This window comes from Ambystoma mexicanum, chromosome 11 (assembly GCF_040938575.1).
Source record: "Ambystoma mexicanum isolate Mex_15411 chromosome 11, UKY_AmexF1_1, whole genome shotgun sequence".
Taxonomy (NCBI): Eukaryota; Metazoa; Chordata; class Amphibia; order Caudata; family Ambystomatidae; genus Ambystoma; species Ambystoma mexicanum.
In genome coordinates this window covers 848,030,081-848,047,566 of record NC_090934.1, presented here as the reverse complement: position 1 = coordinate 848,047,566, position 17,486 = coordinate 848,030,081, and the positions used below count along the sequence as shown (strand labels likewise).

At 46.7% G+C, this 17,486-nt stretch overlaps 1 protein-coding gene across 3 annotated transcripts in view; it reads left to right on the top strand.

Annotated features, from left to right (window-relative positions):
- Window positions 1-17,486, top strand: part of LOC138503813 (protein phosphatase 1 regulatory subunit 12A-like) — a 977,826-nt gene that overhangs the window by 923,755 nt on the left and 36,585 nt on the right. For all 3 annotated transcript variants that reach the window (XM_069623833.1, XM_069623832.1, XM_069623831.1), the window contains exons 14-18: window positions 216-308; window positions 1,038-1,128; window positions 1,348-1,512; window positions 2,227-2,371; window positions 5,614-5,744. In XM_069623833.1, coding sequence (XP_069479934.1) covers window positions 216-308; window positions 1,038-1,128; window positions 1,348-1,512; window positions 2,227-2,371; window positions 5,614-5,744 — 625 coding nt within the window. The remainder of the gene's footprint in view (window positions 1-215; window positions 309-1,037; window positions 1,129-1,347; window positions 1,513-2,226; window positions 2,372-5,613; window positions 5,745-17,486) is intronic.

Below are 17,486 nucleotides of genomic sequence, written 5' to 3'. Positions count from 1 at the left end.
CTAGTCAAATGACACATTTTGTCAACTGAAACGCTGCCTTGCATTTTCTGCAGAATTGTTGGCTGCCTTTTCATGTTTGTGTATGTTAATCATTCACACAGGAATTGTGTATCGTACTGATCATTCCTTGCAGTTCTCTACTGGTTCTACCCTCTTTTTGCTTCTCTCACCTTTGTTCTCTTTTGCGTCTCCTCCTTGTTCTGTCCTTTTTATAGTGTAACAGGACGAGTTCAGTCTACAGAAGAGACAAAGCAGAAAGAAGTAGAACCAACAACTGTGATAAGCACTGAGACCAAAGAAAGACGCAAGTAAGTGATCTGGTTAGGACTGCATGACCAGTGCTGCATGCTCATGCATTTGAGGCTGCCGTCATGAATATGGACCAATTGTGAATGTAGTCTTTTATGGGTTCTCTTTATTTATCCTTTAAAAGAACCCATGTTCATCTGTGGACACTTGTATAGTGGCTTGCCACCCTTGTTGCATTATGTTTTAACAAAATGCTTGACAACTACCACATAGCTGTTTCTCCCTTTTTTTGTTGGGCATATTGTTAGTGCCAGTTTCTTGTTGAGAATTTTAGACTGACTTTTAGGGAGCAAAACCAACAGAGATACTGTCATCATGCAGAGAGCATGTTCTTTGATGACACGAGAGAAAAACGAGTATGAGATCCCAGACCTTGTGCTCTATGAATGCTGGTGAGATGAGGGCAAGACGTAAGGTCATTACAGCACTTATTTTGCACATTTGCTTTTTGGTTGAGTCTTTTACGGGAATGCCAGACACCATTTACTGTGGTTTCTGATGAAGTCTATGTCAGAAAGTAGAGGTGAATAATGGGGCATTGACTATCATATGCTATGTTGACGGATAAGGATTGTTGCGGTTAGGGATAGGAGATTGCTGCTTCTGTCATTCTCTGTCTAGTGCAGTTAGGTTTTGAGGTACATTCTTCTCTCTTTACTGACCTTACAAATCCTGTGGCTTTGGTATTCCAGGCATGTCTGACTGAACTATTTCTGTCTTTACTCCAGGTCATATCTGACACCTGTGCGAGACGAGGAGGCAGAGGCTCAGCGCAAAGCCCGATCTCGCCATGCACGACAGTCCCGCAGGTCCACTCAGGTGCGTATACTTAACCATGAATGCATCAGTAGAACAACTCTATATCCACCATTCTGCACATTGCTGTCACCATACATCTTCCCTATTCCTCCTTTTCGCTTTATTGGCCATGTATGCATTGTTCTTTCTTTCTCTTCCCTAGTTTTTCATGCTTTCAACTGTCCCCCTCTTGCCTACTCCGACATAATTGAGTTTTCTGTTTTTTCTTTTACCTTACAGGGGGTGACACTTACTGATCTGAAGGAGGCAGAAAAGACAATCAAAGCACAGCAAGAGGAGAAGCCTGGCGATTCAAAGCAGACAGAAACTGAAATGCAAGAGAAGGCTGACGAGAGCAAAGACAGCCAGTCTAAGTCCAAGACGGGGAGGGTCAGCGAGGAAGTGGTGAGCAGATGCCAACTTCTTATTCACTGGATGTCTTTTATCAGTGTGTCTGAGGCCAGCTCCCATAGAGTATCCTTTAGACCATGAATGAGACATAATTGATTGATATGAGCCGTTGATGCTAAAAGGGGATCCCTGAATCAATTCACAGCCTACGTAGCCCCTGTTCGACTAAAAGAGAGGGGTCTGGAGATAACCTGGTTCAATCCCCAACTGATAACATTCCTTGCACAGCTGCCAAGGACCTGGAATAAATCTCTTGCTTATACTCTCCCACAGAACAGTAAGCAATTGGTGTGTATGCTCTGCTGCCCGATGGGAACGCCTCAGTGGCAATGTGTGTTGTATCCCTTGGACAGTAGCCAGAAACCTCAGATCATTCGCTTCTGGGCCTTTGTATGAAGGAGTGTTTGTTTCAGTAACTAAAGAGGCTGTATTCATCCCTTGGATTTACAGCCAGTGGGACAGTAACGAATACACTCGGTTTGATCTTGTGTCTCTGGCAAATTAGGGAAAGTGCTTGGTTCAGCCCTCAGCTAGTAGATCCCAGGATCATTAACCCCAGAACGGTGCCATGGACATTAATCAGCGAACTGGGTTCATTCTCCAAATTAATGAGCCAGTTGCACAGTAACAACGAGTTTGAAGATAAGCTGGTAGAGCCCTGGGATGAAGGAGCAAATTCACTCTTAGTCATGTTTTCTCTTTGCACAGCCATCGGCCTCAGAAGTGAGCTGGAGGTCTCGTATTGCCAGTCTTCAGAAATCTGACCTCCTTGGGCTGACTTCGCCATCAGATCCTCCCCGAACTACAGCCCCAGGCAGCCTTTCAGGAACTACACAGCCACCGGCCAGTAAAGGTAAGTTGAGTCTTCTCCAGGGCTATCTTTACCATTTTTTGTTTATTTTCCCATGCTTTCTTTGTCATGTTCAGAGCAGTCTTGCCTTTCAAAAATGGTTGCTAAACCTGCGTCCACGCTCGTATATTGGTTTTCACTCTCCTCAGGCCCTGGAGCTTTAGCCACATCTACATCATCATGATGCCCTGATAAACAAGAACCTTTGTTAATCTTCTTTCACATTAAAAAACGTTCACACCCGAACTACTGCCTGAACCTCTGCCATTAGAACGATGGGCTTGGTGGGGACACCACATTGCTCCATCATTCCGTCATTTATAGATTACTGTGCTTTGAATCTTTCCTGTATCAGATGGGAAATTCTTGTTAAAAAAATAACAGCAACTTCAAATGCAACTTTAAAACAGAATGGCATCAACAAACCATATACATCACTGAGTCCTTTCGGAAGTTTAAACGAGTGAGAGTATGGAACGAAGTTCTGCTTAGGAGGCCATGTTTAGATTCTTTCACTAGCCCATGTGTGATGGCAGCCTTCTGAAAGCTTGGCTCTAAAATCACTTTTCGGCCAAGATAATAGCTTGGCTTAAACCCAATTGTTGTGGGAAAATGTCCAAATGAAGAAATATTACCTCTTTTCCAAAGATGATATAAAGAATGTAAAGAATTGCACACCTGAAAAAAGGATGTAGGGTGTCAAAAAGTAGTCACATTTTGCTTGCAAAGGATTCGCTAATTTTAATTGGTGGATCCATGAAGTAGTCGATTTAGCAGTCTTGGAAGGCTGGAGAGGTGGCCAGCAATTAGCCTACTTGTGTCTTATCTGTGTGAGTCAGTAGCCCGCCCAGCTTTGCCACATTTACCAGCAGATAGGACCAGTTATCAGTTCTCTTAACTGAGACAAGTTAAATCAATCTTTATTGAAGCAGTTTGTGCTACAATTAAAACAAAATGCAACATTGTCACAACAGTGTCAAAACACTGGGAAGTGCATTATGCTGTCATTGAGTGTGCAGAAAATAAAAAAAGCACTACGTTTAGGAACAGTGCAGGAGTTTTTGCTGCCCCAGGAGAATGATCAGTGTGTCGTCATCCTCTCCATCCTTTCTGGAAACCTTTCCATTGAATGCACAGCACCAGGTATGCTGCACCTCTTCCCAAGGAAGCCACTTCCCTCACATACCCCATAAACTACAATTTTTGTAACCGGCCATGTGTTAAACTTCCAATCAGGATGGTTGAAGGCTTCAGTCCTATCTAGGGGTCTTCTCCAGTACAGTCCCTACTTCTTTCAAGATATTGGGAACCTTCTTTTACTTGAAGGACTTTTCTCAACAGGGTGCTGCTCCTCCCACCCATCTTCAAAGGACTGGCCTTCGGTTTAACCTGCCCAGAAATGGAGGAGCTCCAATCTGCTTTGGACTTTCTCAGAGGGCATTTCAGATCTCAAAGAAAATCCTTTATTACTGGCAGAGAGTGTTTACACACCCAGCTGCTCTTCCCACTCATGTTTGCGAATAGCTAATGCCAAGGGGATGGCTCTCTGATGGAAATGTGATCTCATCCAATTACTCCTCCCTTTCCATCTACTAGCCACCAGAGGGGATTAACACCTCGCTGGCGTTACTACCCTCAGCCCAGCTTCCTAGACTCTAATACATTAATGTGAATTAACCTGGCTGAGCAAGGAATAAAGAAACCAGGGGGGCTGGGGGGCCTGGGAGTATCTCGCTGCCAGCCTATTGCCACTGTTCTTGGAGAGGCACTGCTCCACCTCACTGATGAGGCCCAACCAGGCCGAAACAAGTGTTTGGATTTGCTGTTGGTACTCTTGTTCAGAAGAGAATTGCCAGGCATTTTGATGCTCGACTGCCCTTGGCAGGACAAAGACTTATATGTAGTGGACGTTTCTCTTCTGTGAAAGGATTGTGAGCTAAAGAGACTTATTGAGACTCTAACCCGGGATATAGGCCAGTAGTAGAGAAACTCCCAGAACCCTCCTTGTTTGAGTAAGGAATAAAACCTTAACAAAAATATTTAAATAACTCCAATTAAATCATTTTTTGGCTGGACTAGAAGTCCAAGTCGGACACTGCACATTGCAGGGAAGTAACTTGCTTCCCTCCAAAAACAACTATTTTATGGCAGCACACTGGCCCAGTAAAGCACAGAGACAGTGTTTTATGTATGGTGCGCTCAAATGTACATTATTTTGGGGTATCTGGATTCAGAGCACCCTTTTTTCATTATTAGGGTAATGTGTCCCTAAAGTAGTGATTATCAGAAATACTAAACGCGGGCAAGTAAGGCCCAGCATTTTTCCTTTGGGATTCCCACAAGCTGCAGATACACTAAATTGCACTCTCCACCACGGGAGAAGTCAATCACAGCAATGGGAACACGAGGAAGAATATAGTGATCATGACACCAGTAACATACATCATATTGATGAGTACAGACCCCCTTGACAGGAGCAAGCTCTAACAAACACTTGAGCTCATGATGATGTCAGGGAGAGGCGTCCACAGCCCTGTAGAACTATCTAACCTAAGGGCAAGACAGGCTTTCCAACCAAAAGACCAAACTCTCTAGAACCGGAATTATGGCAGAGGAAATAGGCTAGCAGTGAAGTACAGTTATTTCCAAAGGTTACCCCTAGATAACACAGGACTTTGGCATACTGTTAAAAAAATCACTTTATTATAAAATCACACATAGGCTACAAACCACTTAAACAATATCTACACCATTAGCACAGTGGATAATCCTACTATTGTCAAGATGCCAATAGCATTGAAGAAACTCTGAGCGAAAGCTATGTTGGCAAGTAGCACACATTTTTAAATGAATAAGAATACACTAATGTCAATATATTTTTGTTTGGAAACGACTTAATTTAGCCATAATTACCGATTCATTGCAAAGAACAAACCATAATTCCATCCTCTCTGCAGTCCAATCTAGTGTATTTTGTACTTGGAACTCTCTTAACACCATTTGACACAGGGTACAGTGTCCACTGCATAAAAAAAAGTCCTTACTAAAAGACTAAAACCTTAATGCTCTTCTAATGCTAGTGTTTAAGGTTGCATTTAAGTATTCACAGCGTAAATATCTATGAAGGATACCGCTGCTAGTGAAATGTAGTTACTGTTAAGTCTTCTAGGGCTAAAGCTGTAGATTGTTTGAAAGTAGCAATGTGTGGGTGGGTGATGGTATTTACTATTCGGATTCTTTCTTAGAGCTTGAAAAATCCAAAGAGGAGGAGAAGGACCTGGATGATAAAGGCATCCGCAATAAGCTTGGTGTCCGGGACCGCAGGCGGCCTCGTGGAAAGCGGAGATCCACCGGTGTCCCCTTAACCAGCAGAGACGTAAGCAATTGGTCCATCACCTGACCAAGATATCGTATGATTGCATAACTATAATGACATTGCATGACTGTTGGTCCTGCTTGTAGTGTGCATGATTGCGAGGAACTGTGTTAGAGACCGCACGTAAGTGCACTTATGTTGGTAGGTGCTATCTGCAAGTACACAAATGTGGAAAAAACTCAATGTAAAAAGGACGAAAATGTTGGAGGAGCTTTGGGTTAAGGTGCAAATTTGGTGGTGTTACATGTATGGGAAAAATGTAAGGAAGTCTGTTTGAGGGTGCAAGGGTGGGAATAATTAAATGGGTACAAATGTGTTTTGTTGCATGCGTTTCCTCCACAATGAGTGTCATCATTGAGGTGCAGCTCCATGTTTAGCTGCAGAGGTGGGGCCCATATCTGGATTCCACATTCACTTATGGTGAAACCCAAGTGATTACACAAATGATTTGCATATGAGTGTAAACATATCAAAGAAGGATTAAGGAGTTCAAATGTCAGAAGACCTAAGGGTAAGTATACACATAGTAAAGTCTGAAGGGATGTGTGACAGGCAGGCACATGATATGATATGATATGATATGATATGGTATTTGTAACGCGCCTATACACAGGTGTTTCAAGGCGCGACGAGGCAGGGAGGGGAGGAACAAGGGGAGACAAAACAAACGATCCTACTAGGCCAGGTGTCATTCAGATCGCGCAAGTGCAGGGGTGGGGGAGGGGGGGAAAAGTGCAAGGGGAAGGGGAGGGGGGGAAGTGCAGTAAAGGTAAGTGGCGTAAGTAATAAATAAAAAAAAAAAGGGCCAGCTAGTGGCAAGTGCAAGGTAAGTGCAGAACAAGTGCTGGGGAAGGGGGGGGGCTGTAGGGATACAGAGACAGTCCCATAGTGCAGAGGGGTTCCAGGGGATCAGTGACTGGGACCAGGACCGAAGGCAGTTTAGAGTGGTCCAGTTGCAGGATCAGTGCAGTTTAGTGAAGAATTAATTAGCTGTTCAGCAGGGGAGAGGGAGAGAGAAAGCAGAAGCAAAGAGGAAGGTTTTGAGGTGCTTCCGGAACCAGAGGTGGTTCTCCTCAAGTTTCAGGGAGGCAGGAAGGCTGTTCCAGAGGGAGGCCCCTGCCGCGGAGAGAGATCTACCCCCAGCTCGTTGCTTCGAGAAGCGGCTGACCATGAGGGAGTTGGAGGCGGATGAGCGAAGGGCTCGGGGAGGAAGATATTTGGGAAGAGAGAGTTGAAGGTATTTAGGACCCAGGCCCCAGAAGGCCTTGTGGACAATGCAGAGGGTTTTGAACTTTATCCTCGCAGCCACTGGGAGCCAGTGTAGAGATTTCAGTCCTGGAGAGATACGGTCCCTGGGCTTGAGGCCAAGGACAAGTCTCGCAGTTCTGTTCTGGATGAGTTGCAGAGGGCGGAGAGTGGAGGCAGGCAGATTAAGATAGAGGCTGTTACAGTAATCCAGCTTCGAGAGAACCAGGGCTCGGGGGGAAAATGAGCTTCTGGGGGAAGGAGAGGAAGGGAAGAATACCTCTGAGGAGGTGCAGCTGGTAGTGTGACCTCTTGGCGACGTCAGAAATATGAGGAGAGAAGGAGAGAGTGGAGTCGAAGATGACCCCAAGGTTTTTTGCCTTGCAGGTAGGAGCAGGGAGGGGGCCAAGGGAGGCAGGCCAGAGAGCTGCAGGGAAGGAGGGAGTGGGAGTACCGATGAGTAGAATCTCAGTCTTACTGGCATTAAGGCAGAGGTCATTGGCGGCACACCATTCTTGGATAGCAGACAGACAGTCAGAGATGAGGGAAGGAGAGGGGAGGCTGAGGGTAGCCTGAAAATGAGCTGGGTATCGTCCGCATAGCACTGGAAATTAGGGCAGAGAGCGGCGATGCGGTGGGCAAGGAGAGCCAGATACTGGTTGAACAGCCAGGGAGAGAGATTAGATCCCTGGGGGACACCACAGGTGGAGAAAAAGATGTCGGAGAGGAAGGACCCCAGTTGGACCTGGGAGGGTCGATTTGAAAGGAAAGAGGTCAGCCACGCCAGAGCCTGACCAGTGATACCCAGGTTTTCCCGGAGACGGTTGAGCAGGATGGCATGGTTGACAGTGTCAAAGGCAGAGGAGAGATCGAGCAGAATGAGAACACACGGAGTGTTAGAATCGAGGTTCAGGAGCAGGTCTTCACGGATGTTCAGAAGAGCAGTTTCCGTGCTTCTGGCAGCTCTGAAGCCAGATTGATGGTCATGAAGACTACCAACAGATTCAGCATGGAGGTTAAGCTGGGAGATGGCCAGTTTCTCCAGGAGCTTGCCCAGGAAGGGAGTGATGGAGATAGGGCGATAGTTAGCCGGGCAGGAGGGGTCGGAAGAGGGTTTCTTGAGAAGAGGGTGCACAAGGGAGTGCTTGAGGGGGGAAGGGAAGACTCCAGAGGCGAAGGAGTGGTTGCAAAAGTCAGCCAGGGCAGGAGCCAGGGAGTGGATGTGGTCCTTGATAGTTTTGGAGGAACAGGGGTGAACCTGTTTAGACGAGACTTTCATTGATCGGACTTGTCTGGAAACCTCGTCAGCAGAGAAGGGTGGAAAGGCAGTGAAAGAGGGAGGAGGGTTGACCGCAGAAGGGCCAGAGGAAGAGCCGGGTAGGGAGGGAGGGAGGTGAGAGGAGGAGAGCGAGGACAGGATGTCCTGAGTTTTAGAGATGAAGTGAGAGGCCAGTGCAGTGCAGAGGGCCTGGGAGGGGACAGGAGAGGTAGAGACTGCAGCAGGGTTGGCCAGCTCCTTGCAGATTTTAAAGAGTTCGGTGGAGTTGTTTGATGCCGCAGAGATGCGGGCTTGGATAAGGGCTCTCTTCTTGGTGAGAACGGAGAGCCGGTACTGCCTTTGAAGCAGGCGGCAGGCCAGTTTGTCAGAGGATGAACATGAAGCACGCCATTTCCTCTCAGCAACCCTGCACTTGTGTTTTAGGGTGACGAGATCCGAGTCATACCAGGAGTTACATTTGGCTTTGGGCTTCAGGCGGATTCTCATGACGGGGGCAAGGATATCAAGAGTAGCAGATATAGCAGAGTGGAGCATGGAGAGGGCTGTGTCAGGGTGGGAGTCAGCCGAAGGGGCAGGGGGGGAGAGAAGGTAGCAGCAAAAGCCTCAACTGACACACGCTTCATGGGTCGGATGACCGAGAAGGTGGGTGGCAGTGAAGAGGGTGGCTTTGCCTGAGGGGTAGGGAGGGAGAGGTGGGAGGATAGGAGAACACATGAACACTTGACTAGGAGGAGCATGAATGGGACTGTGATGGTAAATAACACATATGGCCACTGTCAACATAATTTAATGTCACATTGATTAACACGAATAAATGTCACCTTATGAAATAGAACACATATAACCATGACAAAAGGATATTTCAGTGACGATTGTGATTAAATCAAGTATATGCGAACGCAATGTTTAAATTATGTCTGCCTTTGATGAGCGATTATGTAGGAATTTGAGTTTAGGCACGTTTCCTAGAACAGCTGCTTACCCCTTATCCACGCCAATGTTTTGTTACCATGAATAAGTATATGGAAAACAACCTTGATATGTTTTAACATTTTCCAATGGTTTTTCTGTTGACGAAAGTTACCTTGTCTGCCATCTTTCTTTCCCATTGTTCTTTAGAACCGGAGTGGTTGTCTTTTCTTTTTAATTCTGTAGGCTACATGTTGGAGTAAACGCCAGGTGTAGGTTTTCTGATTTAGACCCACTGCAAAAAACTTTAAAGGATCCATAGGTTTCTTTAGAGGATTGGAGAAGCTATTTTCTTGATGAGCAATGGACTTCTGTAACGTGAGGTTTGTATTGAACAGTCGGTTCGCTGCTAGATAGACTGAGGAGCACCAAAATGGGGGATTCTTGGATGTACATAGTCTTAAGCAAACGGCGCTTCTTTTTATTGAATGTATTGCACAACAACGATGTAATTTGGAGCAGAAATGATTTACATAGTCTACATTAACAGATGACCGAGTCAATCCGTGGGTGAGGTGCCTTTGAAACATGCAGTAGTTATGGGATGAGGGTAAACCAGGTGATGGAGAGGTAGTTCAGTGAGACATGGAGTGGGGGCAGAGACGTGGTAACAGACATACATCGGATATAAATAAAAGGCAAAGTGCAAGAAAACTATACTGGACAATAAACACATTTACAATCGTGTTGCATTATTGGGAGAGGTTGGTTGGGTGGATGTATTTTTGGGAGAGATAGAATAGGGGTAGAATGTACCCCTTCATAGGCTAGCAAGTGGAATTGTAATACGATTTTAAACCATTCAACTGATGGGCTTGCATTGACTGTTCGCAGAGCATTCCAGTGAAGAGGGCAAATGCAGAGAAATAGTGTAGTTGGTAGGTGGCACAGGGAAATAGATTGTGGGAAGGGAAGAGGATGGTAGAGGTTGAGCGGGAGAGGAAAGCGAAATGCAGTCAGCAAGGCACGGGGGTTTGAAACGAAGGTGTAGGAAACTGAAAAGAGCAATTGTACATGTAGAGCCATCCACCATGGTGCTGGTAGGTAGAGATGGGGGAGGATCTGGGTAGGTTTTAAAAGGGTGCATGTGGTGAATTTAAGAATTCTGTCTAAAGCGACTGAGAAGAGTGGAAGACCAAGAAGGAGGCGAGAACAGTAGTACAGTTTGCTGATTGAGCGTATAGATTAGCGTGTGAGCTGTGTGATTGGTGATGTGGCTCTTCCTTACATTGGGGTCGGTTGATCCTGGCACCATTTTTATTATATATTGTTTTATCACATACCTAGCTCGAGAGCATTAGAGTGCTGTACAGGTCATAGAGGAAAAATGATGTACGTTTGGAGTCTACAGTCACTATAAAAAAGGATCCTAAATTTGTAAGCCTTGGATGATGGAGGTGGGTAGATGGGGAGGCCATGGGAAGAGTGCAGTTTGCATTGGAGGCAGAGAGAAAGGACTTTTGTCTGGGTGGAATTTAGCATTGGGCAGGGATGGGCCTTCCAATGTTGGATGACTGTGACAGCTGTTGATGCCCTCCGAGATGGTGGGTGGGAAAGAGGAACAGGAGAAAAAGCTTTTTGAGTGTCGTCACCAAATAGGTGTAGGTTTCAGAGAAGGGATTGTATGAAAGAATCAGTGCGTAAGGTCTGAAGACCAACATTTGGAGAAGTATCAGGGCTCTTTAAAGCTTTGAGGGCATTTCTAAGCAGAAATTGTGGCATTCCAACAAGACCCGTTTTAAATCGGAGCACTGCATTGCAGCCTTTTCTTTAGTTTGGATTTATAGTAATGCATAGAAAGCAACAATAGGCAAATGAATGCCTGCGTGTGAGACTGCTTATCTCAGAGCACTACATTGGGGCCTTTTCTTTAGTTGCCATTTATAGCAACACATAGAGAGAAACAATACGCAAATTAGTGCATGGGGGGTGTAGGAGACTGCTTAATTCAGAGCACTGCATTGAAGCCTTTTCCTTATTTGGAATTTTCTAACAATGCATAGAAAGACACAATAGGCAAATTAGTGCCTCTGGTATATAGGCAGTTAGGGTAGTTTGGAACCAATCCATGCTAGAGGGTGGCACACTGTAGGTTGGTAATCGAAGAAATTGAAGCTGCTGGCCCAAGACCCCTACCAGGGTGAACAGCATCTCAGTGCAGTTTCTTTTTTTCAGAGGGAACAAATAGTTTAATTGCCCATTTAAAACTGACTAGAAAATTGGATAATTCATGTTTGTTTTGTAAGAATATCGTTCCATCTAGTGTTTACTGTTTTCAAAAGCCCACTTAAGACAAATCGGGGTTGTTGTGGACTGCACAAAACACTGTCCATTGACAAGTAGCCCGTTGCGCTACATACACGTTACCGATCCATTAAGAGCTGTCGATCAGACCCTCTGCGGCAAAGCCCGCACAGGGCAAGGCCTCAGTATTGTGTGCTGCACGTGTTTGGTGAAGGGGTAGCGGCACAGAGTGCAAGCATGCTGCGCAGCTGTTGACTAGCAGTGACCGTAAGGTAAGAAAGGTGCGGGCAGTGGGAGCAGCCACTACTGATCTCTACTAAACAGCCCAGCCTTTGCGTGTACTTCTACTTATCGCCTGTGCTTAACGTGGTCTGTCTCTGCGCAACCTTAGGCTTTCCCCTCTTGCGGTTAGCCTTACTTTGTGTTTTGTGAGTCGTGGTTGTGTTCTAAGGCTGCTCTGCCTTAACGCTGTTAACTGTTGTGCTTTCTAGGTCTCCCCACCACCCCCCCGCACCCTCCTCTCTAGGTTCCCACTCTACTGCTGGTTATTGCTGGTTGCTGTTGTGCTCTCCAGGTCTGTTTTTTGTTCTCCCCCTTCTAGATTCCCCACACTACTGTTTGTTATTGCTGGTTACTGAGTTTCTGCTGTTACACTAGGCTCCCTCCCACTCTCTAGGTTTCCACTTCTACTACTGGCTATTGTTGGTTACTGCTGCGGCCACTAGCCCCCCCCCTCTAGGTTAAGCTCTGTGTCCACCCGCCACCACCCCACCACCCCTTGTTCTTAGTCCTCGCTGTGGTCTTGTGTTCCCTTTGTTGTGTGCTTCTTCTGTTGTCTCCCTACTGTGCGATTTCTCCCCCCCCCGCACATCCTGCATTGTGCAGCACTGGCTGTGCTCCTCTCCTCCTCCAACACACCTTCTTGCACCCTCTATAGTGCTCTCCATTTCTCCCATCTTCTCTTACTGCTACTCTATCTCCTATCCTTTCCCTCTCACGAAGTCTGGAAGGAAAAAGTTTGAGGGTTAACCTGGTCTCCAACCCAAGCCTCCCTATCGCTGATACCTACATCTGTGCTTCCTCCAGACAGGCTCTCGCCAACATCCTCTTCGTTGTTCCCTCTCCAGACCTATGGACTCCTCATATGGTCTCTGTTCTCTCTCCTTTCTCCTACTCTCCCATTAATGGTGGCACCCGGTGGGAGGTCCTCTTGGCCTCCTTTCATCTTTCAAGAACATCAATGTCTATCTGAATGGCACTGTCATGATCCAGGGCTCTCAGCCCAACCTCCTCCTTCTTCATAGGTGTCTCTGCATCTTTTCAACTTCCTCCCTTCTCCTGCTACTCCTTCTAACACCTCTCTGGCTCCTCTGCCACCTCCCTCCTCCTCCTCTGCTGCCTCCCTGGCACTCACCTCCTCTTCTCTGGCCCCTATGCCACCTCCTGCTACCGTCTCCAACTCTCGGGCCCCTCCACCGCTTCCGCGGGGTGTAACTCACTCCTGTACCCCTCTGTAAGTCTTTCAAATGTATCAACCTGCTCCAAGCAGCTACTCTCAATTCTCGGTCGGCTGTCACCTCCTACAAGACCTTGACCTTGATGTCCTAGCTCTCACCGAGGCATGGTTCACAGCCAGCTCTGTCACAAGTTTTGATACTCCCCTCCTTGAGGGCTACAAGATCCTCTCTGAGCCCAGACCCAACCGACCCAGAGGTGGAGTGGCCCGGATCTTTCCGGATAGGGTACCTGCATCTGTCATTGCCTATGTACGGAAGGCATGTTATCAAGTAGTAGACACAGACACAAGAGATGCAAGTTTCGGAAACCTTTATTGGTGTTTTGGTTAGGTTGGTAGAATGCCTAACTGGCCCTAACTCTAGAATGAGAGTAGTCTCAACCATTAAACAAATAACAAAACAAGTCCAAGTTGGTCTAATCAAAATAAAAAGGTTTATACTAAAAAAAACTAACCTTGCCCTCCTTCTCAAAATGACAAATGTGTTAAGGCAATACAAAAGGAAAATATTGTCTCAAAAGAAATGTCAGAATGGCTTAAGTAACCACTCCCTTCCCCAAGTTCAGCACCAACGGGGTCTTGAGAGTTTCTTTAAAAGTATAGGTGGATGGCACAGTTCTGTCATTCTTGCACACTTTGGCTTACTGGTACAATTCAACAGTCAGGCTTGGCCTTCAAGCTTCTGTTAGTTCAATCACTTCCTTAGTCTTCGTCCGCCTTGTCATAAATACACAGTTCTACTTTTGACCTTTACTTTACCACAATTCAACACAGGCTCTTTCTGGCGGGCTAGAGCGTGCCTCTCTTTTCACATTCACTTTATCACTTGCTCACAGTTTTGCACAGGCTTCCCTCTGCCGGGCTTGAGCCTGTCTTTCTCTTCGTGGGGGTTCTCTTCCCCACGTTTTGTCTTGGGTGTCTTTTCACTGTCGAAGACTTTCGAAACTGCAAGGATTTTGCATAGACGTCTGCATGACCTCGAACTCTCTTTAAACAATTCTGCAATCCGCAATCTTGCGACACCAATGCATCTTGGTACTTGTAGTTTCTTATTCTCTTTAGTTTGCCCTCTTGGCCTCTTTCAAAGTTCATATACTTTGGCCTCTTGGCATATTCAGAGTTCACATACTTTGCTTTTCATTTATTCAACTTTATTTCGGGATTGCAGGGAACAACTGGTATTCGGGACAAGGTTCTAACACCCCCACTACTTACCCTGCCAGAGGACAACGACGGGGAAATGGAAGGGGTTGCAACGCCACCCCTAGAGGCTCCCAGGCCTCTGGTCAAAAATGACTTTCGAGACCAGGTCCCCTCCCATGCCTCCCCGGTCGGGGGACGACTAACATCTTTCCTGCATGCTTGGAAGGGGATCACATCGGACCATTGGGTGCTCAAGACAGTCACCCACGGGTACTGTATAGAGTTCAGCCGGCCACCTCAGTACAGACCCCCAGGATCCAGGCGCCTGACACCGGGACACCTCCAGATCCTGCCAAATCACAATCACACATCCACAATCGCACAGGAAAAGGGTGCCATCAAAGTCGTCCCCATTCTACAGGTAACAAGGGTATTTATTCAGGGTACTTCCTTGTACCCAAAAAGGATCTAACCATGCGCCCTGTGCAAGACATACGCCCAGTGAACATGTTTGTCAAATGCCAAAAGTTTCGTATGTTGACGCTGCAAGAAGTCAATTACTCTTCTCATGAAGGGGGATTACATGGCAACACTGGACATGAAAGATGCATACTTTCATATTTCAATGTTGCCGGCACAGCGAAAGTACCTAAGGTTCATGATAGAGGGCAATCACTATCAGTTCAAGATCCTTCCCCTTGGCATTGCCTCAGCCCCAAGGGTATTTACAAAGGTACTGGCAGTGGCAGCGGCTCGCCTGTGCAGGCAATCCATTCCATTTTATCCTTACCTCGACGACTGGCTCATAACAGGGGACTCCTACGAAACATGCCTAGCAAATACTCAAAAGGACGATCAACCTTTTTTTCAGTCTGGAATTCTCCATAAACGAGAAGAAATCCAGCCTCGACACCAGTCAAGTCAAGCATTTTCTAGGGGCTCTTATTCGGACAGAAGACGGGCTCGTCTTCCCCTCACACGCGAGAGTTCAAAACATGCTGTTTCAAATTCCTCAGTATGTAACCGATCACAAGGTTACGGTACACTAGGCCATGCGACTGCTAGGTATGATGGCATCCTGCATTTTCTTGGTTCCTCCCGCGCGTTTGCGCCCCATGCAAGAGTGGCTAAACGGTGTCAGTCCAGCGGACCATGGGACGATCTAGTGGTTGTCTCGGTAGCCCTCGTTCTCGCTCTGAGGTGGTGGTCGAGGGAAAACCTCTTGAAGGGGAAAACCTTCACCACCCCCGCAGTAGAAGCCACTCTCACGACGGACTCATCCCTCACGGGGTTGGGGGCTCACCTTCTTCAACAGACGGCGCACAGGGTTTGGCCCCCAGCGGTAGCTTCCAACCACATAAACTGTTGGAGCTATTAGCTGTGTTCAAAGCACTGAAAGCCTTTCAGACACTGCTACAGGGAAGGACAGTACTGGTCCCCACAGACAGCACCACAGCCATGTACTACCTGAACAAGCAAGGGGGCACTAACTCTCCAGGGCTGTCCAAACTGTCTCAGAACATTTGGAAGTGGGCTCTCAAGATGTTTCTATTGTCTCAACACGTTCCAGGGGAACTCCACATTCTGGCAGACATGCTCAGCCGAGTCTTCCCACTGCCCTTAGATTACGAATGGCGACTACACGAAGACATCGTCTCCAACGGTTTCTCAGAATGGGGTTTCCCAGAGATCGACTTGTTCGCAACTCTGGAGAACTCACAATGCCCAGATTACGCTTCCAGGTACCCTCAGAACCGGTCCAAGCGGAACGTTCTCTGAATAACATGGTCAGGGAGATTTGTTTACGCTTTTCCCCCAACTCCCCTACTCAACAAGGTTGTGCACAAGATGCACCAGGAACCAGTGACCATGATTTTGGCGGCCCCATTATGGGCACGCCAACCCTGGTTTTCCCATCTGGTGGAAATGTCTCTTTCCCCCAATAAGGCTGCCTTGCCCGTAAAACATGTTGTCTCAGGACAGGGGGGAAACGCTCCATACATGCCCGCAAACTCTCAATTTAGCGGCCTGGCTCCTGAAATATTAGAATTTGGGCATCTCCAGCTTCCTCATAGATGCATGGATATACTCAGAGAGGCAAGGAAACCAAACACCAGACATTGCTACTCCAATAAATGAAAACGCTTTGTCATATGGTGTAATGCCAAGGGCATCAATCCCATTGAATGTTCCCCACACATATTGTGTTATACCTGACTCACCTGCTGGACTGAGGTCTTGTATTCAATTCCCTAAAGGTTCACCTAGCTGCACTTTCAGCCTACACTATGTCCAAGCAGAAAGTGTCTTGGTGGAAGATCCCAGTAATTAAAGCTTTTATGGAAGGGGTTAAGAGGATGTATCCTCCCATTTCCAACCTAGCTCCCGGATGGGACCTTAATGTGGTGTTAACCAGACTTAAGGGGTCTCCCTTTGAACCTATGCACAAAGCAAGCCTAAAAACACTTGCTTACAAGACAGCCTTCCTAGTGGCAGTCACTTCCAATACGAAGAGTTAGTGAACTACAGGCCCTTTCTATTCTAGACCCTTTTGTCACAATTCACAGAGACAAGGTAGTTCTGCGCACTCACCCAAGGTTTGCACCTAAATTCATTTCAAAGTTCCATGTGAACCAGTCTATAGAACTGCCTACGTTCTTCCAGAACCCTACCAACGTGGCATAAAGAAGCCTACACACACTGGATGTGCGCATGACAGTCATGTCCTAACTGGAAAGAACTAAACCACTAAGGAAAACAAACCAGTTTTTCGTTTCAGTGGCAGCTGGTAGAGAAGGGGACCCTGTCTCTATCAGTTATCTCGAAATAGATTGTCAACTGCATCACACTGCTACAAACTTGCCAAGAGAGAACTGCCCTTCAAGCCTAGAGCACACTCTACTCTGGGCACGGGGGCTTCCATAGCATTTATTGCAAATGTTTCTCTCGAGTCCATTTGCAAAGCAGCAACCTGGAGTTCTGCACACACCTTTACAAAACACTATTGCCTAAACACTAACTCTAGGTCTGATTCTCAGGTGGGGCAAGCAGTACTAAGACATCATTTCACTACTGTTCCTTCTCACATCCTACCTCCAACTCCGGGTACTGCTCGCTAGTTTATGCACAGCATGTGACTCTAAGCAGATTAACAAGCATCAGAAGAAATGCATTACTTACCGTATAGCATGTCTGATGATTGTATCTGCTTAGATTCACATGCGCCCACCCTTCTTCCCCGCTCGGATGGAAGGAACATAGACGTCTTACTACTTATCCTTCTGTACTCGCTCACGATAGTCATAAGGCTCCCTCATGACAGCAAAAAAATACAATTGGATGACGA